At 40.7% G+C, this 25,109-nt stretch overlaps 1 protein-coding gene across 5 annotated transcripts; it reads right to left on the bottom strand.

Moving 5' to 3' along the window:
- Positions 1-44: 44 nt before the first annotated feature.
- LOC6586371 (tyrosine-protein kinase Abl) lies at positions 45-24,957 on the bottom strand. 5 transcript variants are annotated; one of them, XM_044009897.1, is made up of 10 exons: positions 23,863-24,956; positions 9,281-9,334; positions 6,845-7,367; positions 6,366-6,781; positions 5,708-6,294; positions 5,194-5,443; positions 5,009-5,129; positions 4,639-4,940; positions 2,104-3,747; positions 45-1,770 (listed from the first exon to the last, which is right to left on the bottom strand). In XM_044009897.1, exons 1-10 carry the CDS (start codon positions 24,212-24,214, stop codon positions 1,163-1,165), a joined length of 4,857 nt encoding a protein of 1,618 aa, XP_043865832.1. In that variant the 5' UTR covers positions 24,215-24,956; the 3' UTR covers positions 45-1,162. The 5 variants fall into 5 exon arrangements, with proteins under 5 accessions (XP_043865832.1, XP_043865828.1, XP_043865830.1 ...); XM_044009893.1 differs by having other exon boundaries at positions 45-3,747; positions 23,863-24,957; XM_044009895.1 differs by having other exon boundaries at positions 45-3,747; positions 4,864-4,940.
- Between the last annotated feature and the right edge of the window lie 152 nt (positions 24,958-25,109).

Raw genomic sequence — 25,109 nt, 5'->3', positions numbered from 1 at the left:
TTTTTACCTTGCATTGTTCAACGTAATAATAATAAGTTTTAGTCTTTTGCAACTATTATATATATTTATATATATATGTATATATATTTTTAAAAATTTTTCTTTTTTCTATTGAGAAGTCGTTAATAATATCTTTGGGCTTTGCTACTGTTTAAATTGATGCCAAGTAGTACACATAGATCAATATATATACGAAGGTATTACGAGTACTAAAAAGACGAAGAAAATTCTAAACGTTGTAGATTGAGTTTTCCTGCTTAGAACGGACATCGCACGACATATAATATATATATGTATATCTAGTATAGGGATACTAAAAACACTTTTATCGACTAGCATATATATATATATATATATATATATATATATATATATATATATATATACACATATATATGTGTGTGCATTGTAATTACTAATTTTTATATATTTATATTGATCAATATGTTGGCATTACCAACCTTCTCTATATGCACTTAGGTATATGTCTTCCAATATTAATTAGAACAAAGCTTAAGCTTAATTGAAAAGTGGCCAAAAGAATAACGTGAGTAATGTGTAATATGTAAAGATTATTCACAATTGAAATCAAAGAAAATAGTAGAAGACGTAATTATATAGAAAAATTTGCTTTGCAACTCAGTTTCGAAGCCCGCTCTCTCTATCTCTCCTTCTCTCTCTGTTTATCTCTGGATATAAGCAGATGCATCAGATATATGACTAGATATATGTATAATCGCTAAGACTACTAAATACTACTGCAGTTGGTACTACATGCTACCAACTACTATATAGTATATGTATATATTAATTATTAATTATAGTTGCATTTTTTTTTTGTAATGTTGCTGTTTCTCTGTTGCTGAGCTTCATCGCTGGGCTTTCAAGTTGTAGTTATGCTATCGTTTAATCCGTTTCCAGTTCGTTGTCTTCTGTCGTCCGCCTTCGCTGGAAGTGGGTGATGGGGATGGTGGGAGCAATGTGTGCTTCTAATACATACATATGTATATGGATATCGATACATATTTATATGTATATTTTCTCAGTGGGGCTGCTGCTTGCGCTTGATAAAGTTGCCTTCGGCATCTAGCCATATGCCGGCGCCGTTGTTGTCAGCTGGTGCAACACCGCTCTGCTGTGCGTCCATCCCCGTTCTTATCATTTACCTATGCAGCGCATTCGAGATCTGTTTGAGCGATTGACCCACCTCGCCAACCAATCGCTCATTATCCTGCACATTTTTGCTGCCGGCAGTGCGCAGATGCTGCGACTGCGTCTCCACTCGGGTTACAAGCTCGCGAAAATGGAACTTCGAGTGCGGTGGCATCGACTGGTTCTCCGCAAAGACCACGCATGAGTTTTGGAGGATATTCAACTTATCACTGAGCTGCAGCCACTGCGATGCAGAGATTGAATTCACTGGATGCTTCAGTGAGCCCTCCAGTAATGTCACCAGCTCCAAAATGCTTTCCCTAGAGATTTGCGTCGAATTGATGTTGTCGCCGTCGACACCGATCCCAGCGATTTTGGCTATGGGCGTGGCATAGATAGTCAACTTGGTGGGCTTGTGCGGCACGGCAGGCTTATTCTGACTATTGCTGGAAGAGGTGTTGAGCTTGTTGTTGGCATTGCTCGGTAGAGGCGACTGCTGATTCGAGGAGTTGGCGTTGGAGTTGTTGTACTGATCGCTATAGAGCGACTGCGTCATCAGCTCCGCTTGATCACCTGTCTGCTGGTGCTGCTCCTCATTGCTGCTGCTGCCTTCGGCATCTGTGAAGAGTTGCGTTGAAAGAGATGTTTTTATTGCTGTGGTTGCTAATTTGGTTGTGGCAGCTACTGCTGGCTTGGACTGTGCTGTGGTGCTTGGAGTGCTGCTAATTGGGGGCGGTGGTGGTGGTGCCGCTGGCGGCGGCTTATTACCAAACACTTTGCTATTCCCAGTAAGATTACCCAACGGCTGCTGTATTGCTTTGAAGCCATATTTAGGCGACAATTGGGCACTGGCGCCGCCACCATTGCTCGTTGCCATGGTCTGTGGGATTGTTGTGCTGGCATAGTCGCCACTAGGCTGCTCCCAAAGTTTTTTTAAACTATTAATACTACCTGTGCTGCGTCGCTTGCCACCGTCTGAGCTGTTGCCCGTGCCTGTGCCTGTGCCCGTATCGCCTCCATCCGTGTCCGCATTGGAGTTGCTAACATCGATTTTGATTTCAGTCTTTTGATTCGCGGCACTAAACTTTTTGGTTTCATCCCTGCGCGCTGTATTGCAATTGGCGTTTGGCGATTGTTGCTGTTGTTGCTGAAGACTTTGCTCCTTGGGCTGTTGCTGCTCCACTTTGTCCACTTTGCGTAGATGCGCCTTGAAGTCTATTATGTTTGTGGGCTGATCAGACTTCGGAATGGGCGTATTCAATTTTTTTGGCTCTACTTTCTTCAATTGCGCCTTGAAGTTGTTGTTGTTGCTGTTGGTGTTGCTGTTGTTGGTATTGGTGCTGCAATTGCCATTAGTCAGTTTTGAGGGCTTCGGCAGATTCATGCTCTCGGCCAGCTCGGTAACCAATTGGGCAACAGGATCCACAACGACTGGGGTACCGCCATTGGTATAGCCTATAGATGGATCGGATGGCTTGCCCGCTGATTTGATTTCTGTGATGAGTTTCTCTTTAAGATTCAGACTCTTTTCTTCGGCTGCTGCTGTTGCTGCTGATACTGACGCCTCGGGTGGTGTGCCCAGCGAACTGCACGAATCCGTGGAGGGTTCACGTTTGCGGAGCGAGACACCAAACCGGGAGCTGGCCTCCTCGACGCTGGGCGCCGTATTGCTAACATCGTTGCTGCTGCTGTGCTGAGCATGCAGATGCTGTTGTATGGCCTGGACGGCGCTCTCAGGTGCTGGCGGTGGCGGTGGTGGCGGCAATGCTTCGAATTCCTCCAACGGCGGCGGTGGAAACTCCAGATTAGCCAGCGCCGGCTGTGTAATGCCACTACGCTTAGGCGAACTGCTGCTGCCAGCAGCACGGAACGAGGAGAAGGTCATCATGGTACCCTCTGTTGTGGTGCGATGTCGTTGCAGCTTATTCAAACTGGCCGCTGCATTGTTCTGCATAGTCACGCCGCCAGAGGAATTGCTTCGAATCATCTGTTGTGGTACCTGTTGCGCCTTGCTAGTCGCTGTTGGCATGGCGGGCACAGCGGGTTGCGCACGACCTGTTGCTGCAGCTGCTGTGTTTGCTGCTGGAGTGGTATGTCCATTGACTGGTGCCTCAGAGCCCGTCCCGGCGCCACTGCTATTGCTGCTGCTGCTGTCTTCTAGGCTGTCCAGGAAGGCACCTATACGTGCCCCCTTGGGCAAGGTTCCATAGCGATTGACAACCCGCTTAACATTCATAACCTCCAAAGCACCCACCGTGATGGGGTGAGCAGGTAGCACCGGTGTGCTGGCATTGCCATTGGTGGTCACGTTGATCGGTGCGGGCTGCTGAGAGCGCTTGCTTTGACGTGTCTCCAGGCCGCGATTGCCCATCACCGGACGTTTGAATGAGCTGTGCTGTTGTGAGGATCGTGGACCGATTCCCCCTGTCAGATTCGAGACACCAGCATGCAGTGAGTGCTGCATCTTATTAGGCGGTGTAATTGTAGTCAAACTTTGCTCGATGCTATCGCCAGTGGCATCCGTATCCGGATCAGCTGCCGTGTCTGCTTCCGAGTCATATCGCTGCGTCAAGTTATTGATGTCACGTGTGAGACCTGCAACCACAGAGATCTTTATTACATAAACGAAATTTAAAGGCGAACTACATGCTCGTGCTTGGGGTATGGAATGGGATGGATTAGCCAGTGCGGAGACCTGTGGACATGTCGACAAACCCATTTGTTGGTTCGATATTTATCAACACCAAATCAGATCAAAACAAAACAAAACATAATTTAAAAGCACTACACAAACCAATGAATAGTAAAGAGATAAAAGAATTAAATATAAAGCAAATTATAACTAAAAAAAAAAAAAAAACACCAAAATGTAAATTAAGAATAGTTATAAAGAGTATAGGAAAAAAAACATTTTTTTAATGTATTTACAGTGGAATCGCCAAGGTCTAGACATAGACAGTGAACTCTGTATTAATTATAATGTCTACAAATAGTTGCAATAAAATTTTAAGCGAATCTAATTGAGTTATTATAACAAAATTGGACTCCTTTAGTATATGTTATGGGTAGATTATTTCTAACGGACAGACGGAATGGAATAGAATATTGTGAAAAATAAGTTGACTTTATAACATTAAGACAAATATTCATTAATTTAGATATATTATATTCGATTCATATAGAGCATAAAGACAAAGATTCCAGTTGTAAATATTTTAAACTAAAGAAACAATCAAATTTAGTATTAATGTGGAAACGTACTCATTATGAAAACAATTTAAAATTCAACCATTCGTGTACGGCAAATAACTTTGTCCTATTTTAAATAGTTTGTCATAATGAATTGGCAATTATGAAGGACAAATAGAAAATATAATACATAATACAAACAGAAAAAAAAAATAAATGTTTGTTCCTTGTGCAACACAAACCAATTAAAACGTAACATAAATTGTAAATAGGAATTCTTACTCCATTGACAAATACCTCGAAATAGGATGTCGTAAAGGAAACTACTGCAGGAGGATGATTTTTTAATTGAATATGTTTGTTGTTGTAGTATAGGTGATTGTAATAATTGTTCTTTCTGTTGTTGTTGTAGCTGTTGTTGTTTTTGTGTACGTATTTGTGTCTGGGTTGGAATTTGGGTTTTAAAATTTCTACATAGGGTCTGGCTTAAAATGTTGTTGGAGTGGAAGTTTCTACTACTACCATTCGTATTGAGCTCGTCGATCAAATTGCGTGCATCCTCCTCGCGATATGTGGAATCCCGGCTGCTGGAGAGCAAGCTAAGTGAAAAACGATACCATGAATAAATACCTTTTTATAATACTTGATATGCTCTGCTTGGGCTTACCTGGTCCGCTTTGGTGGTGCTGGCGCCTGTTTGCCCTGTTTGTTAGTGGTGCGACGCATTTGCACATTGCCCTTGCCTTGGCTAGAGAAGGTGCTCAGCTTGGTGGATGTGGAGCCAGTTTCTGTGTGAGAGTGTGATATGAAATCAGTCTGAGTTCGTTTTAATCGTGGACAACAATGATTCACCTGACATGGGTGTGCTGGCCAGTTGCTGCTGCTGCTGCTGCTGTTGGTCAACATTGGCCAGACTTTTCTTGACCATTTGTGGCGTCAGACTGAGTGAAGCGGACGCTGAGGAGGATGCACTGGCCGTCGCTGTTGGGGGCGCTACACCAGCCGCTGCTGCGGAAATGGAACCGGAGTTGGAGCCAGAGCCGCCGCTGGCTGTCGCTGTGGCGTTGAGCTGTTTCTCTACCGCTTCGGTGATGGACGATTCCTGCGGAGCGAAGAAGGAGAGACGTGCAGCACGTGGATCATTATTGCGATTATCACTACTGATGATTGCGAGACTATCACATTGGTTGCGCTGGCATTCCATGAGCGACGATGGTGATACAGACACCAATTGAAATCAAAGCTCAATGCCATTGTCGTCATCATTGTCGTCATTGTCGCCATCGTAATCATCATCGATATCATCGAGGTCATCATCATCATCATCCCACACCTCGAATTCGACATCACCGTCACCGTCACCCACCTGAAACATATGCTCCAGCGCATGGTGTATTCTCTTGAATGTGGGCCGCTCCGTTGCATCCCACAGCCAGCACTGGCGCATTAGATCGTACACCTCCGGCGGACAGCCCGGCGGTCGCTCCATACGATAGCCCTTCTCCAGCTTATGGTATACATCGGTGAGATCAATGCCTGGGTATGGCGACATGCCGTAAGTCGCTATCTCCCATAGCAGCACACCAAAGGCCCACACATCCGACTTGGTGCTAAACTTATTGTACGCCAATCCCTCTGGGGCGGTCCACTTGATGGGAAATTTGGCGCCCGCATGCGCCGTATACGTATCATCGCGCATTAGGCGCGCTAGCCCAAAGTCGGCTACCTTGACGAGTTTGTTGTCGCCCACCAGGCAGTTGCGAGCCGCCAAATCCCGATGGATATAGTTGCGGGATTCTAGATAGCTCATGCCAGATGCTATTTGGGTGGCCATATAGAGCAGGGCTACCGCATCCAAGGTCTCCCTGCCTGCCGAGCGCAAGAAGTCCAGGAGATTGCCATGCGACATAAACTCTGTGATGATGTAGAAGGGTGGCTCACGAGTGCAGACACCTGGAAGGAAAGAGATCAAATGAGCCTAAGTTGTAGATAAGCAACGGCTGCATGGATTGCCAGTTTCCCACCGATTAGCTGTACGAGATTTGGATGTTTCATCTCCTTCATGATGGCTGCCTCTTCGAGGAAATCTTTTAGCGCCATCGTATCCTCCTTGAGCGTTTTGACGGCCACTGTGTTGCCATAGCGTTTCCACACCGCCTCGTATACCTCTCCATATTGGCCACCGCCCAGCTTGTGCTTCATCATGATGTCTGTGCGACATATTTCCCATTCATCTGGCTCGGGACTCAATGGAAAGACTGTAGGTTTGTTCTGCTTGGGTGCTGGATAGAGCAGTGGGGTTATCAAGCCGTGCCCCTCATGTGGTACACTGTGATGATGCACTAACTCGGCGAGCGTGTTGAATTTGGCCTCCTGTGTGACAAAGACTTTGCCATCCGGGTCTTCAGAGATGCGATAATGGTAGACGCGGCCCTCATATCTAAAAGAATATTAATCGAGATTAGTTGTTCTGGAGTGAGAACTAAGAATCTATTTGGTATACCTTAAACTAATGCTTCGCTGTCCAGGTGAACTTTCGCTCTCTCGAACCAGGAAGCTCCCATTAATTCCTGAGCTGAGCAAGTACTCAGCCGCGTTTCGTGAGATGGGTCCGTGGTACCAAGAGTGCTTCTCGAGTGAGTTGAGAGGCGTCACATAGTTGGAGGGCACCCAGCCCACATTGCCGGAATCGGAGTGAGCTTCGCACCACTCGCCGGACTTGTTGTAGCTGAGAATGCGCACCTGCTCCCCTTTCTTGAGGCTCAGCTGATTCTCGCCGCCCGCTTGGAAGTCATAGAGCGCTACAAACAGTTGCGGATCATCCTCTTCGGGTCCAGGCGCCAGCAGATTCTCCTTGGAAGTCCAGCGATGGGCCGACTCGAACACAGACGTTGCCGAACTGTGCACTCCACCTAGTGAGGTAAGCACTGGAGAGTCCTGGCTCTGCAGCTCGGCGGCATCTGCTAACAGAGCGGCCGCTGTGCTGGCTGGAATGTGTGGCAATGGACGCGATTGGAGCAGCGCCTCTGCAACATAACGAACAGAAAGAGAGGGGGAGAGAATAGAAGGTGAGTGAACGTTTAATCAATCTGCCTGGTCACGAAACAATGTGATTGCAACTCGCTTGCTAGAGCTCACTGCTCACCGGCTGGCAAGGCAAACCCGTTTTTCACACACACAGGAATGCGGGCATTACCTCGAGATGGGCGAGAGATTGGATGCCTTTAACTCTCTTTCATTGAAAAAATAAATTATGCATAGAACGGCATACAAAATTACAGCAAAACATTGCTGCCAACAGGAAAAAACAGCATAAATAACCGTCCCACTCGACATCACTTTTATTGTGGGAGAATTTCTATCAGATTGCACCGAATTGTGTATCTGTGTGTGCACTTGTATATGTATCTGCATCTGTGTATATGGAACTATATCTGTATCTATCGGATACGAAACACCACGGTTTCGCTAGCTAAAAGCCATTTCAGCTTTAAGCTGAAGTTGGCAATTCATGATTCTATGCTTATGAACTGCATATATATATATTTATATATGGTTATGTCTATTAGCATATGAGTGCATTCTTATGCCTTTGATACCCTATAGATTGCATGAAACGACAAAATATTTTAGCTTGAAAACTGTATATCTAAGGTAACTCAAGTGTTTTAGAGTATTTCAACTCTAGTTTATCCGCACAGTGATCTTTTCTCCATTTCACAGCATCACACAATGAAATAATTGAGAGTTTCATTTTAATTCTTTTTTATTTTATTTAATTTTTTTTTATTAAGCAGCTACTTCCGCTGGCACTCAGATTCTGGGTGAGCGCTTGGCCCACTTCTCCCCCTCTACCTGCTCAAGTAAGCAACTGGCTTTCCCCATTTTCCACTCATATTTCCCCACACTCGACAGCCGCTTCAAATTAGTCTCGAATGTGGGTGCGCTGCGACTCTGACTCTGAGAGCCATAAAACCCAAATAATAAAGCAGAATACAAATATTTGAAATGGGTTCCCAAATCTCTCGGTACCCTGTCTGTTTTCAGTCAACGCGTTGTCTTTCCTTTTCAATTGTTAATTTATGCGCGCGAGGCAGGAAATATTAATAGCAATAGGTAGACTGGTCATATCTACGTATGCCAGAGAGCGGAAGCTTAGAGACCTCTGCAGAAGGCGCGGGGATCGGGACTTAGCCCGGTGGTCTGCTAAATCAGAGCGCATCGAAGCGCGGCTGATGCGACGAGTCTGGTCAATGCATTAGAGTTAAGCCTGTGTCCCACTCTCACTCTCTTTCTCTCCCTCTCTCTCGATAACCATATGTTCAATCAAATAAACATATTTAAATAAATATACGTACGTATACATAAGCGTACGTTTCGAATAGGCTCTGCTGAGTCACGCGTACTATAATGGAATCGGGTCGCTGATTTATATATATTTATGCATAATCAACGCACAGCCAGAATAAGTTGACTCAGAAGAGATTTTTCTTAAGAGCAAAAGTTTCTAAGAATTTGGAGTTGAGGTAATTGCAGAATGAAAAATATTGCTAGTCTTAAAAAGAATATATAAAGGTTTTAAGACCTGAGTCAAAGAACTTTTCTGTCTTGCACTAACCTATAATAGTAATTTTATTTCGAGAAGGTTTTCATTTATAGATTATCTATATAGTCTATCTATAGTAAGATATAAATTATAAACTAAGCAGTTTATTTAGGTATTTCATGAATTATTTCGATCTGTGGCCATAAAATTGGAAATTATGGAGTCTTTACTCTCTTAATAGTTTCTTTATGAATTTTATGACTCCAATTGGATGTCGCTAGGTATGTAGCAAATCCCCTAAGAAAATTGTAAATCATGCATTATACATAAAATTTTCAATCAAGTTCAATCTATAATTATTAACAATGACACTACGTTTAAATTTGTTGTTACCTAAATTCATGTGATATTTGCCGGGATGGCCGCGAAAAGATCTGTGCTTGGTACCTGTAGAAAATAGAGAGAGAATGAGAATGAAGCTCGTAGTTCAGTGAACAAAAGCGTTCAACGAAAGAATCAAAACTTAATTTAAAACTATTTTATTTAATGCTTGTTTTTTTTTTATTCTACTTTTCAATGGACTTTGTACAATGGTTTGGATGATATTTGTGAAAGGCTGCCGAAAATAAAAGTTTGAGATTATATATATGTATATTTGAAAATAAATATATATATAATATATATAGACATAAATCTATTTACAGTTAGAATGACATCAAAGCGGCTAACCATAAAAAAGACAGTGAAGAATGCTTAGTGTATATAAAGAGCTCTAGCAGAAAGTCAGAGCCAAAGGCAATGCTGAAGGCCAATTAGAGCCTCGGCCACAAACATGCTACCAACAACAACAATAACAGCAAACAGCAAACAAACAAGCAACAATGTTAAATGCTGTAATCTTGAATGGAGCATAAGAAAAGCATTTGACGGATGCGCAAGCAATTTTTAAAGCTCAACCACTGGAGATATTACGCGACAACGACCCCCACCGTTGCCCCTCTCATCATTCCTCTCCAGACTTTTGACAAAATAGTTGCTTCGCCCTCGTCAAATGTGATTTAAAGTGTGTTGCCAACATGAATTGAGGCCAACGAACTCTCCAGCAGAGATGCCTCCATCCAAAGACAACGTCGCACAAATGCGGCAGCTCCAAAGACTTGCGACTAGTAACGAATGCAAGTCATTAGCGGGAATTGGAGCATAGAGAGAGTTACGACTTACACTCAGATTTTGTGAAATGACGCACAGCTAATCACAGTTAGAGTGGGTGATGGGAGTTGCCTCTCTTAGCGGCTGTGGCTAATCTGACATCAGCTTTTGCTCTCGTAAGCAACAATATGCAAGTGCATTGCCATCTAACGTCTAATGGAGACTTTAGACATGCCCCAAATCTATAAGTACTATAAGTACTTGCTGCATAATATCTTAGATATATTATCTTAGAGCTAGATTCAATGGGCCTAAGCGATATTGGCTTGAGATACAATGAAGGGATGCTACAAGTTGAATTGAATCTTTGTATATAGTAGAAATGAATATAGTAGAAATATATATATGTACATAGTAGATACGGTAAGCCCCCAATAAAAGCACCAGATACAAAGGACACTTCAATAAGATTTTATTGATAGTGAATTGAGGGAAATACAAACGATTTAAGTCTCAGTCTCGTATTATACAAATTTATTTTTAGATAATATTAAATAACTCTTAACTGATGCCACGCCCTGGCGCTACTTTGCCCACTCGCAGTAAAATTGATGCATTTGCCATTTATTACAGTCTCGCGTCTAGCTCTTCCGTGCCTCTTTCGCCTTCTGTGACTGATTTATTTGAGCGAAATGTCTCTTTCATTCAATAATTCACTCAAGAGCGTCCGTTGTGCCATTAGTCACATTGTCATTCATTCATTCATTAGCCGCTTCACAGCTCGCTTTTTCATTCATTCACTTTTGCATCATTCATTCGTATTCGTGTTTGTATTTGTGTTTGGCCCTTAGCTCATTTGTAGCTTTTGCATTCGTGCACGTTTCTCGATATAGTTTTGTTTTAGTTTTCAGTTTTCAGTTTTCAGTTTCCAGCTGAAACTTTTCTTTTTGTAAATGCACATCTCTTCATGCCCCGCCCCCATTTTTGACGCCCTGCTCAAGGGCTTTTGTGTCGTGCCCTGCTTTGGGTTTGGCTTTGGCTCTGTCTCTGTCTCTGACTTTTAGCTGGACTCTCGTTCTCTTCACGTTCTCGTTCCGTCTGGCTTCTGCTTCGCTTGTCCGATTTCATTCGGATTTTTGCCTTGAGCCAGGTAGTCAGGCAGCCCCTTTTGACCATTTAAGTTCAGTTAGGGCCAACACAGTCAACAGTAATCAACTTTTACGGTTTACATTTAATTAGTCATTTCTCTGGCTTCCGTTGTGTTGTATGGAAGAAGGATTGCAAAATATAATTTGCTCTGATTTCTATGTAAGGCCAATGCCATTAACGTGTCTTTAATTAAGTTAAATTAGTCGTAATCCTAGTTTCTTTAATTAACTTAATTCTTGAATTTCAAATTTCACATAAGATACGTTCTGAGACAAAGTTAGCATTCAGCACACATACATTCTCAGTCAGTAGCAACTACGCAATACATTCGTCCTTATGTAAGGCCAATGCCATATGGTTATCTAGGGAGCGAATAATGACAATTTCACAGAATTTTTACCCGGGGGCTACTTGCGATTCCAAGTTCATTTTTCAATTTGACATCGCATGCTAAGTAACTGACACTCGGACATAATGTCGAGAATGTAAAGGAACTCAATTTGTATATGCATATACATATATGCAAAGGTAAGTACCTCACCTGGAGGCCAAACAGAAAACCAACAAAGTGCGAAAAGGTAAAGCGAATGGCGAAAACAGAGAAAATGAATACGAATCAACTGAAATGCTGTTAAAGTAAAAAACGTTAAGTAAATTCGAAATACAAAGGCGAGAGGGGGAGAGAGAGAAAGAAGATGGCAGAAACAAAGAAAAACATTTGAATGGGACGAGGTCCCTCTGCCTCGGGTAGAGCATCGAGATGTGGGAATGGGTTAGGGTAGAGGGCTGTCTGTGTGCCCGCACTTAGCGAAAAATCCACCCTTGGCAGTGAGTACTGTGACTCGACTGAAGTCGCTGGCAAATTTTTACCACTTTTGTAAGGATTCCACTCAAGGCTAGTCCTGGTCTCGTTGCCGTGTCCTTAAAGTGAAATATGCGTTTCATTTCTGTTGCTTTGTGACGCAGCGCCGCAGGCGCAACGTCAAGCGCTGCCACGCCCCCTTTCTATGTGTCTGTGTGTGTACACATACACACTGACAGACGAAGAGAGTGCCATATGTTGTGCAGAGCAGCAGATGAAAATCAAGTGTGTGCAATGAGTACATATATTTAAAGAGCCAGTCACAAAATAAATCAATAATGGAAAAACTTTACCCCAAAAACAAAAAAAAATGCACATGGCAGAAACCCTCATTATATAGATATATATATATTACTGGGAGTGCAAATTAATTGAATGCCAGCCAGCGATAGAGGGTAAGCAGATGAGAAGGCAACTGGCAACTGGAGGCTGGTACTAGAAATTGTATGGAAGAAATTGTTTCCTCTATCGATTGCATGTGACACATGCTGGTCGAGGTTCGGTTACTTGGCAACATCTATAGCAGCGTGTCCTTGCCCAAGAGTCTGGCAATTGTTGGCATTGAAAAGGCAGCTTCCCAATATAGCAGAGCAGAGCAGAACATCAACAAATCCTCCTAATTACACTTTTATGCACTCGGCTTTTGTGTGCAGAAACCATTGAATGCACAATAAAAGAAAGGGACGGGGGGAGGTCGATGTGTTGCTGGAGAGAAAGGCAGAGAAAGGTGGGGCAAATGACGTCACATGCGCCTATTCATACCAACTATTCGAAAGTAATTTTAAAGGTCACCTCAGTATGCACCCAGCTGCTGTGACCTAAAAGCCATTGCATTTAATAGCTATAGCTGTGCATATGTAGTAAAAGGTCACTTCATCTGCCTCTACTGCTTATAATGTATATATTTACATAGAGGCACGTGCTTGGGGGAAAAAGCAAAAAGTTCTTCACTTATAATTCGAATTAAGAATATATCGTTCGCCTCTTGTAAATTTCATGATAATAAATATCTTGGAACATTTTGTCCGTTCTTTATATATCTCCATCTCTATTTCATCTATTTCAGATTATATAAATTTTCACCTCGCTTTTCACCCACCCATTTTCTAGCCCAAGCGTTTGCACATTCATATCTATATTTATATTTATAATAATATCAGCAATAATTTTTACTTTGTCGGATGTATACATTTGTTTTGATAGCCTTTTAAATATTCTTTTGGCTCCCATCCAGGTGTGCGGTCAAGGTAATCGTAAGGAAGGAAAACGTGCTTATCCCCTAGACAGACATCAGACTCATAAAGCCTGCACTCACATCACGTGTCCGCCTGTCGGCCACCGACCAGTCGCCGAACATTTGTGTGCTGTGAATGAAATGGGCTTTTAATTGTCGACTTGGCTGACGTCGCGGCAGACGCGGCGGACAGGTCGGCCGTCAAGAGAATAAAAACAAAAATGTATAAATGAAACATTGGCATGCATATATGTAGGTATTGTTTTTGCTATTTGATAATAATTCGTTGTTATTGTCTGCCAGGCTGATTCATAGAAGCAGCACTGTGCTACAAAATGTGTGTATGAGAGACAGAAAGAGCGAGGACAGCATGTATACGACGCGTTGGTCAAGCAAACAGCATTTCAATGACTCATCACAGTGGAGCAAGAGTTTAAAACGCGTTTAAATTAAAATAATATTCTATTAGAACTAAACACAATTAAGTTAATGCAATAAAATAAAATTACATATGTAAATTCGAAAAAGTTATTCAATTTCGTTCAATGCTCATTTATCTACGTAATATTCATAATACACTGGCCCCACTGTGCATTGCTTTCCATGTTCTAGCCTCATGACATTCATATTTTTTTTGTCTGTGCTTCGTTATTCTCGTTTTTTCTTGCTTTTCTTTTGTCTCTGTTCACTCCCATCGGTTGGTTTGTTTACACTTTTTATAACTTATTGTTTATGCAGGCATCGAGTGCGTGGCATTTGTCAAGTATTTTTCAACAATTTTTCTTTTTACTTATTCATATTTTCATTTTACTATTGTGGTTGTTGTTATTGTTCTGTCATGAATTAAACATTCACATTCACTCATTCACAACAGAAATTCTCATTCGAATCTAAATTCGCGTGGGCGCATTTTACAGATAATAAATTTAAGAGGAGATAAAAAGCGTTTGACCATAAAATTTTTAAAGATAAGCAAATATGAAGGAAAGACCCATACGACTCGTCGTCTGTTAGAAAGGGAACAAAAACCAAATGTAGGGGGAAGTATATATAGATATACTATTATGACAATAGCTTCGGTTCCTCATTTAAAGTATGGGAAAAGATAACAAAACAACAAATCCGTGGGTTCTTCTCTTTGGGCTTCAATTGTTGTGACTGTTATATAGCTATTGTGAATAGTTGTCTCTGCTTTGCTTTTTTGAGGTCAGTTTCATGGCAAGTGAGGAGTATGTGTGGGTGGATGAGATAAAGACGACTTGTGGCTCTTTTGTTTGTGCATCTTTTACAAGATAATTTATCATATTTATGCAAATGGAAAGCTGAAATGAAGCCAAAAGGCCAGCTGAAAGCATTTCTTATCAGATCAAGGCCATTAACGTATATGATCTAGATTTGCCTTTTATTATCAGAATATTTCATATTAAACATTTACTCTGCAGACAAGATCAGTTTGCTACCAGCTGTTTTAATAAGTTTTTAACAAGTTCGTTCAACTTTTTAGCAGGTGCAAAATGCGTGGAAATAGCAAAAATATGCTAACTTTCTCCTTGGACAGATTTCATTTCATTTTATAGTAGACTGATTGATCGTCAATCAGTCAGTCATTCAGTCCATTTTGCACTCGTTGAAATCAAAAGTTGTTTCGATTTCCAAATGAAGATCGCTTCGAAGCTTTTCTTTTCGCTACGCTCGACTGATGCTGAATGCCGAAAAGCGCTAAAGCCGAAAGAGCAGAGCAAATAGCCATAAAATCATTTGCCATGAAAATGAATAATAATGTCGAATCAGAATACGAGGGGAGAGGGAGAATTGCAAAGTGCGTAATTGCACGAAAAAAATTATGTATATTAAATTCGATATTATATAAGAGAGACTCGTAAGGTTGTGTGTGTATTAAGACTTCCTCTTTGAGTTTTGGGAGTATAGGCTTTAAAGTGAAGTTAAAGCCCAGTTGAGCTTTATTAATGTGCGTCATTCTAATCAAAATGCTGGTTGGCTCATATAATTATGGCTGCGATGTCTGTCATGTAGCGCAATTAGCTTTATAAATGGACGTTAGATGCGACGAAGCGGAACTTGTCTGATTCCGGTTTTTGTTTATATTTTAGTACATAGAGTTTTTCCAGCTAACGGCTTTTCTCTCGGTCGATTATATAAAAATTTGTAAAAACAACGAATAACAATGCGCAAGCGCCGCCATTGACAATGACACAACGATAAAATATGAAGAAGCGTATATAATTACACTAAATGGGCTGTATCTTTCTTTCTCTTTCTCCAAATAAATATGTATATATATATATATATAAACCATTTGCCCGACAGTCCTCAAAGGGCAGAGATAATCAAATTTTATTGCACACTTTGCAATAATACGAATAACGTTTAAAAATATCGTGTCAGTACATAGATTAAAATTGGTTGCTGGGTGTGTATGTATGTATGGGTGTGTGTCCATGGCGTTTTATACCAAACTTTGATATCGAAATTTGAACTTCAAAAAGGCTGGCAGCGCTAGAAAATGTGGTAACTTCAAGCGGGCAATTATTTTTCTGAACTTTCGATTTTTGTGACAGGCGACCCAACTCAAAAAGTTTTTGTCCAAATTGATAGTTATTGAGCTATTATGGAGTTGAAGGGCAAATAATTTATGTCAATTATGAAATGTAACAAAAGCAGCAAAAATTGGCTTGGGATGGAAATAAAGAAGTAACAGTTAATTATTTTGGGATGTGCCAGAAGATGATATTATAAATATTTAGAGGATTCTGTTTATTTTTTACACATTGTGAAAATTTTTTAAATATTTTATTTTATTTTATTTTGAGCTAATTATTCAGGCTCTATAAAATATATATATCCATTAAGTATTATTTTTTAATTTCCTTGACATTTTTCCTGGTACTGATGGCATAATTTATCAAAATTTTCCGACAGACAAGGTGTAAGCGAGCTAACTTCTACCTCTATAAAATATAATATACAGCATTCAAACCAAGTACATTTGTATGTTTATATGTTAATGTATATATATATACATTATAATGTATATATATATATATGTATGTGTCTATTTATAAGTACATATTTCAAAGATACTTTATATCATGTCTTTGGTGACTCAGCGTTGAGTTCTGGGGAAACAAGTGCAATAGCCAGCCAGCTACGGATAAGTTGAAGAAAGATACAGCGAGCAGAGACCGCGCGACACGGCGGATGTGGATGTCGTTTAAATATGGCCAGACGGCGTAAAAATTGACATACGTCGCACAACCAAAAAAATAAATGTAAAATAAACGCCACACAAACACACACACACAAACACATCCAAGTCAAAGTTCTGAAAGGCCGGGCAAAAATATCATAAAACGCAGAAACAAAAGGAGAAAAATTGAAAGTGGCGACAACTCCAAAATTCATTTCCATGGACATAGCCACCAGTTCGGCCATTAGGTAGAAATTAAATGAATTAAATTTCACATTAATTATTTAAATAAAGAAGAAAGAAATGCAAACACAAAAGAAATATTTAAAACGAGCCAGACACTTCGCTTGATGGGAGTGCATGACTACCAGATACCCATACCTATTATAATCATCACAATAGCACTATAATCATTAACAAAATTTGCATATTCATTTTCATTATCATAATCTTTACTCCCATCGTCATCATTTTCATTATGATCATGATCATAATACATACAATATATATTGTTTTGTGCTATGTGAATATAAAGTTGAATTGAAGAGCCATTACATGTCACCCTGGCTCGTCATGCTGATCAAGAATAAATATGCGTATATATGAGGGTATACAAATAACAGCTACAACTTATAAAGCTTATAAAGTTGAAATTAACTGCCGCTGCTTTTAGTGCTTTTGGTGTTTGTTTTGTAGTTGGTTAATTTTGTTGATGTACCTAAAGTTGGGTATTTAAGCTTTGTCATAAAGAGCATGTAATATTAAAGAACTCAAGAGGAGACTTCATCTTCAATGAAAACAAGTAGGCTAGTGTTTTCTCTTAAACTTTCCGCCAAGTCTTTTCTATAAGTCTTTCCTTGTATTGTATTGTAGGTATTGCCTCCAAGTATTTTCTCTAAGTATATCTTCCAAGTCCTTGCTCAAGACTTAAATGCTTAGCTGAATGATCATTAAATATTTGCACACACTTCACTTTACTTTACTGCACTGCACGACTGACCCCCACCAGGCCTGGGCGACTGATGCCCTTTATATAGGACGACTTTCACTCAATCACTAAGTCGCGCTCAAATGCTAGACCCGGTGCCAGGTAGGGGTCGTTGCAGTCGAGTTTTAACTGACCAATGGGAACACTCTCTTCTGCTGCAAGCATTCTAGCTTACTTTTACTTAAATATAAATACCAAATGAATACTGCTGCATTCATATAGACAAATGCAATGATCTTCTGTAGTTCTTCATCGTCCTTTTCATTTGTTAGGCAGAAAACACACATTATTAAATCGGATTAACTCATTACGCTGTTCAAGAATATATATCGGACGAAAAGCCTGAAATAGGGTAAGCTGGCAACACAGGTTTTCACACCGACTAACAATGGTTCACTGACCACCGGACGCCGGTCAGCTGGCAACGTAGACAGGGAGAGAAAGAAAGAGCGTGTCGTTCCCTCGCTCTATAAGTGTGCGTGTGCATACTTTCGGCTGCCCGTGCATTGTGTGTGTATGAGGGGGAACAGGTTTGTTTCGTTTCTGGGCGCATTTGTTATGCTTTTTCTTTGGAGCTCGCTTTTACACCAAAAATACTTGCCAATTTTCTTAATTTGATTTTATTTTGTTTATTTTTCGCATATAATTTGAAGCTATTTTTGGCTCAAAGAATGTTATTTCTTGTGTATTTTGCGGTGAAACTAAGTGAAATTTTAAACTTTCTTATTTAGGCTTTTGTTGGTCTAATAAAGTCAATTGCCAATAATATTATTAATCGATATTTTCAATTACAGAGGGAAGTACTTTCGCTATAGTCGAACATATCATTTATTGTGACTTATGAAGTCGTCAAGTTTTATAACCAAAATTAGCTCTGAAGCTTAATTCTGGGTTTATATGATGTAAACTTTTACCATCTATGTATCATTCGAATTTGGGGTGTTTCATGTTATTTCTGAACGGTGCCTTGTACTGCAGTCAATAGACACTGCTACCAACTACAATTTGAGCCCAGTTAACGTCCACATTCAATCAGAGATCGTGCTATATCTTTTATGTTATACCACATATGTGAATCCAAAGCTGTTAACTTTTGTGGCAGCAACAGCTGGACGTGCCGTGAGGTTGAGAAGCAAGTCAACTCGGTTCTGGATTCTCGACTCTCAATTCTGTATTCTCAATTACTGTTACAATTACGAACGTGATTTTTGCTGCAGTCAGTTTCTGCGCTCATTGATGGATTGGCTGTGGCTGTAAGAAATGCAGTTCGCCAAGAGATAAGTGGCGAACGGAAAAGAGAGAGAGAGAGAGAGGCAAGCCTCCACGGCACAAGTGCACCTCGTGGTCGAACAGGTTTGCCTGGTTCTGGTTGGATTGCCGCGAAAGCGATTCTCTGATTCTGTTTCTGTAGCATTTGAAACGATTTGCAGATTGTTTTTTTATGCTTAATTTGCACTCGAAGTACATAAAATGTATATGTGAAGATATAGTATATATGCATGATAATAAACAACAAAAAACAGTTTGCTGTTGATTTTTGCACATGCTCAATGTGCGCGACCTTGTGAGCTTGTTAACGTCCAAGCACTGGATCACTGACGACTGCTTAAACCTAATAAACACATCAATTGCACAAGAGTGCAGGAAGTGTGCAGCAAAGGGGAGGCGGGGGCGTGACGGGGTGCGTCTCTGTGTGTACCCCACACAAATGGCTATATATACACTGTATATGTATCATATATTTCCATAAATATTTATTTGTTTTTAGGGGGCGGCACATAAATATATATTGTGTTTAATTCGTTCACATCTACCCTCTCAATAAACATGAAAACGGTATATTTATACGTAGATACACTGAGCGAATATCGTTTATTAATCTGTTGACAGTTAAATTGCTGAAAATTAAAATTCTTCAATGCAATTATGTAAATATTTTATTCTTTTCAGCCAGCTTTTCCTTCATTTTCACGTCTTTTTCGCTGAGTGTATTTGTTTATTTGTGGCTCTCCACTCTGTCAATCAATCAACTGGCGTCAAAATTTATGACCTCAAACATAATCACAACAACTGTGTATGTTAAATATATATAGTGAAGCATTTCATGCGCTTATAATTAGTTGACGCATTCCAAACCTCAACGCCCCACCGTCCTGCCCTCTATGTTGTCCCCCTGAGCTGCTATTGCTAAACAAATATTCAGTTCTTTTTGAAAATTCGGGCTGTTTACAAATGTTGTTTGACTATTCCATTGGCTGTCTCATTCCATTTTATTTTTCTTTCTTTTCTTCTCTCTTCTCTTCTTTTCGTCAGCTAATTTATGCAAACAATTTTCAATGAGGCACATCGCTCCAACGGAACTGCATAAAATGAAAATCTGCTCCCAAAATGGAGTACAGGGAGGGGCCGGCTTTTGGTAGGCGCGTGCTACGCTCCACTGAGAGTGCAAAAAAAAAAGTTTTAGAACCCGAAAACCAATAATTTAGAAAATGTCCTAGAAATCACAGAGAAATTCTTGAAATAAGGAAACTGTCGTAAAATAAAATTGAGAACTTATTATGATGTTGCTAAATTGCAGCGTTGTAAACATCAATCATCACTTAGAGTCCAACTGAAATTCCAATTGGAACACTTTCGATTGGAGAGCTATAAGCAGTGGCAGGGACAACATATTAATATTCTTACATATGTTCCAAATACTAATTAGACTTTGTACGCACAGCTGGTTGTTCTTGAATTAGTGTTCTTATTGGATTGTAGGGCAACATAGAACAGTGAATATACAATAAACAGAAGATAGGGACGGACTGGGACTGGCATTGGGCTCTAAAAATAACATCAAAGTGCATTGCAATGCACGCAAAGCGAGGCACGAAAGGATTTACGAGCTTGATCGAAAACAGCCCTTTGGCCCCAAAAAAGCAACGAAACGACATGCAACAGTAACAAAAACAACAAAAACAATAATAATGATGACGATGAGTGGCACTTTGGTGGAACTGGCAAATGCCAGGAAATGCCAGGCAGCGGCAACGACGAAGTCGACTCGAAGTCGAAGTAAAAGTAAAGAAAATTATAAAAAGAAACTAAAAGAGGAAGAAAAAGCCGGAGAACGAGACAGCTAATAATAGAATATCGACTGCATCGACTGCAAAGCAAAAGCAAATATAACAAAGTCACAAAAAGTAGAAGGAGACGTAACGCCTGCAACACGGCACCTCTGTTAATTGTATGTTAAAGCGCTGTTAGCTGTTTAACATTCCTCATTGTTTTAATGATAGCCTTCAGATAATCACATTGTGTTTACTGTTACATTTCCAGTAGCTATAATCTAGTTCTAAAATCTTCTTGATATCGACTTCAAATAACATTTAATTTTTCTTTTATATAATATTGTATTAAATTCCTTAACATCCTATGGCCCCAACTAAATTATGTTTTCTCTGACGTTTTTTATGAAAATAACTAAAGCAGAATGTTTATATATATTAGCATAATTTTAAACGAGTGGGAAAACTGCAAAACCAACTACACACGCGTCACCTGTTTGCCGTGTGCCCACAACACATACATACACACAGATATCAACATCTAGTGGCTGTGCGTGTGGCGTCCATTAGCCATGTGAAAAGTTCATTTGCCTCGTCTCATAATTTGCCGCTTGCATGTTGCAAGTAAACAGCTAAAAAGCAGAGTCCAGTCCAACGGCCATTGACGCCTCCTCCCGCCTGCTGCCTTCATCTATCCAGCGACTCACATTACCAAAGAGAAAGAGGGCGACAGGGACAGATACACAGAGTGACAAACACTTTGCACACTCAAGGAGTTTTGCAACTCACTTCGAGGCTATTTTGAGACACGACGACGCGTCGCCAAAAGCGAAGAAAAGACAGCGACGCCTCCTACTTCTCCCCCTCCCCACCCCTTCCTTCTCTTTCTCTTTCTTGCTTTTCTGCTCCCTTCATGTTCTTCACCATTTCCCGCATAGCTGTTTCCCACACCCAACGCTCAACTATTTGCAATTGGCAGTTCCACTGAAGCAGAAGCGGTAGTCGTCGTTTCTTTCCCAGCGGTATCCAAAATTCAATATCCATTTGTATATCTCCTCATTGGCCTCTATATGCTCTATTGCCTCTAAAACGTATCTAATTACAGCGTCTCGTAAAACTCGGCTCTTGCTTTAGTCGAATTGCTTCCATTGTGCATAGACAACGCCTACAACTATCACACAGTGTGACAAAAAATGTAATTTGTTGATATATTTAGCAACAAATATAACGTTATTATCCTAACGGTTCCCTTCCACTCGATACAGAGAGTCTAAATACAAAATAAAAACAATTCATATATAAGAAATCAGGGCTCTCGCCCTTTAGTTCCACTGTGCCTTATTGTGGCAACAATTATAACCGTCTCTCTCGCTCTCTTACGATCGGCATCTCTCTCTTTCTGTGTGTGATTTCATTTTGAATTAGCGGCTGCCATTCGGTCTGTCGCATTCGACCTGGTCGCGACTGCGGTTGCTGCCTTGTAATCTGTCTACCACACACCATTTTGTAATAACAACAACAATAACAACATCAAATATTGCATCTTCTATGTGAATTTCAGCATTCAATTGCAATTTACTTGATTCATTTCGTGTGGGAAAACTTAGGTTAGTTTTCTGTTCGGCGCTGAACTTAAAGCTACAAAGGCAAGTATGCAGCTCACGTAGAAGCCAAAAAAAAAAGTTGACTGCTGATAAATAGCGCGAAACGTGTTTTGTTTTATTTTTATTTGCGCTGAGGGTTATTCGATGCCACAAAAAATGCATACATTCATTTATATAAGTTCTAATTTGCGAGCAAGCGTTGTGGATAGTATTTCAATTATTGATATACAAATATATATACATATATGAAATTTCTTCGGGGGTTTTATCAAACTTGTAGCTCCAATATATGACCAGACAAACTGCTTATATGATCTTGATTTGCATTTGATAAGTCCCGGCAAAGGTTTCTTTTACTGAGCTGCCTCTAGGAAAATTGTAATCTGTGACTCAATGCGGTCGCATAACAAATTAAACGGATCGCTTATCAGCTGAAGAGTGTTCGGTCGTAATACTCGTCATAAAACGATTTAATCCTATAAATAAATAATTATAATTGCAAACAAATTGCTACGCAACAACAACAAACGAGGCAAATAATCGAAAGAAAGAAGCATTTTTTAAATTGGAGCTAATTTCAATGCCAATCGCTGTTATCCAAATGCATTGCTCAATTATTAGCTGGGAGATGTAGACTTTCCTATTTGAACAGCGAATATACCTTACTTAATAAAATTAAATATTACTCAAATGTCTGACATTTGTAGGGTTCTAGCAATTCCTTATGTATAAACGCCAATTGCTCGGTGATTGGCTCGATATTCAGCTTAATATATGTAGCGCCCCAGCCCCGTCTATTGTGGTAGGACAGCAACAGGGACATAAAAAAGCTATTAAAAGAGGTCCATACAGAGAGCGAGAGAGAGAGAGAGAGAGAGAGAGAGAGAGAGAGGGAGGGAGGGAGGGAGAGAGAGAGAGAGAGAGAAAGAAAAAAAGAGAGAGAGATAAAAGGAAATGTTACAGCTTGTCAAAGCAAACAACGGAATAAGGGAATATCAAATAAGGAGGAAGGAAGAAAAATAAAATGCGTAAGGAAAGCGCAGGAAATGCCTGTCGACTAGTTTCTATGTCGGGGTGGGTGGGGTGGTGTCTGCTGTTGCTGCTGCTCTTTCAACCACTGCTCAACGGCAGAAGGGTGTAGGTGAGGGTGTGGGTGTGAGGGTTATGGGGGGGACATGTTAAAAGGAGCAGAAATATCAGCAGCAGTCGAAACCGCCCTCAAAAATAATTTCAAATTCCTCTCATTTCTTCGACGCGTGCCTCGAAATTCTGTTTACGCTTGTAAACAAAAGCGAGAAGCAGCAGCAGCAACAATTACAACAACAACACTAAGCAAAACCATAGCCAATGCCGGCAACAGCAGTTATGACAACAACAACAACAAGAGCACACATTCCGCTCTTTAAATAAAACGGAAGCAATGAATAGTAGAAATTGGCTCAATTGAAGAGAGCGGCGCCTACAGAGTGCAGAAGGAGCAAGTGAAAGGCAGAGAGAAACAGAGAAATAGAGAGTGGATGAGAGTATGCTTTAGAATCATAGCGACAGAGGGAAAGAGAGCGAGAGAGGGAGAGAGCTGTAAAAAGCTATGTATATATTAGTGTATACATACTGTAAGTGCAGTTGTATGTATGTAATCATGCATTTGTACAATACACGTATGTGTATGCGTTGGTTTATTTGTATGCAACACACATGCATCCATATATAAACTGGCATAATGTTACATACCATTGTGTTCCGTAAATATATTTAAGCCGACGCTGGGATTGCAGCGATTATCCTTGTGGTTCGCACTCGAGCCGCCGCCGCCTCCACCTCCACCGCTGCGATGCGCCGAGGAACCACTCGAATTGATGCTGCCATGTACTGAAGATTGATGTGATTTCATGCGAGAATTGCGTAAAGTGGAGTTGGAGCTTAGGCCGCCAACGGATGCGCCGCTGTTGCCGCCACTGATGCAGTGCGGCGAACCGGATGCAACGGGACTGCTGCTAGTGCCGACACCAATACAGCTAACGGTACCGCCTCCGGCGCCACCGCTCGAATGGGAGCCGCGCTCCTTGCCCTGTTGTGCGCCCATCCTTCCAATCACATGCACCCCAAATGCAATGTTATTTATTTTTTTCTATATTTTTTTCCACAATTTCGTTTTAGCTGCGCTGCAATAAATTTTTCTTCTTCTTATATATATAATTTTTTTTATCGCATTTGCACTTGCTTTATTTTAATTTGCTGCTCTACACATTTTCTTTCGTGCGTCGTCGTCTCTTTTCTTTCTTTCACGAGATGCGCTCTCCATACACTAACACACACACACACACACGCACTTGTATTGCTACTCCAATTTGCAAATTGAGAGTAGAAAAAATTCAAGGATGTTGCGAAATTACCAATCAGATTTTTTCTTTCAACTTCTTTTATGTGTTTAAGGAGACAATTAAAATATAGATTTTTTGTGTTGTTTCATTTGTTGAGTGCGCCAGTACTTTCAGGGGGTAACTGAAGTGGAGGGAGTCTGGCTAGGGCTTACAAACACGCCCTAAAATGCACTTTGTCTGCCCGTCTTACGTCTTTCACACTGCTGCTGCGTCTGCGTCTCACATATTTTGCATTTACAGAACCAAAATTTAAATTGCTCTGCGTTTCTTTTTTCTTTGTAGCTGTGTGTAAGTGCAGCTTTGAAGTTATCTATATCTTTGCATTTTTCCAATTACACTCTCACACACACACACACACGCACAGAAAAATGAACCACCCGCACGACACAGCGTACCCGACAGACTTAAGTAAAATTTTCAAGACGACTGCAGCTAGAGTGACCGCACTCTACTAACGAACAAATATCACAAGCTGACGATGGTGCGCTAAGCCAATTGAGGGCTCGCTCCGGATTGCGCGCAGCCAACATCAAGTGAGTAGAATAATTGCGTTCAGCCACTAACCACTTCACGTGGAAGTTATCGAACTAGTTCTGC

This window comes from Drosophila mojavensis, unplaced genomic scaffold, assembly GCF_018153725.1.
Source record: "Drosophila mojavensis isolate 15081-1352.22 unplaced genomic scaffold, ASM1815372v1 contig_74, whole genome shotgun sequence".
NCBI classification, from domain to species: Eukaryota; Metazoa; Arthropoda; class Insecta; order Diptera; family Drosophilidae; genus Drosophila; species Drosophila mojavensis.
This window is presented reverse-complemented; position numbering and strand designations above follow the sequence as displayed.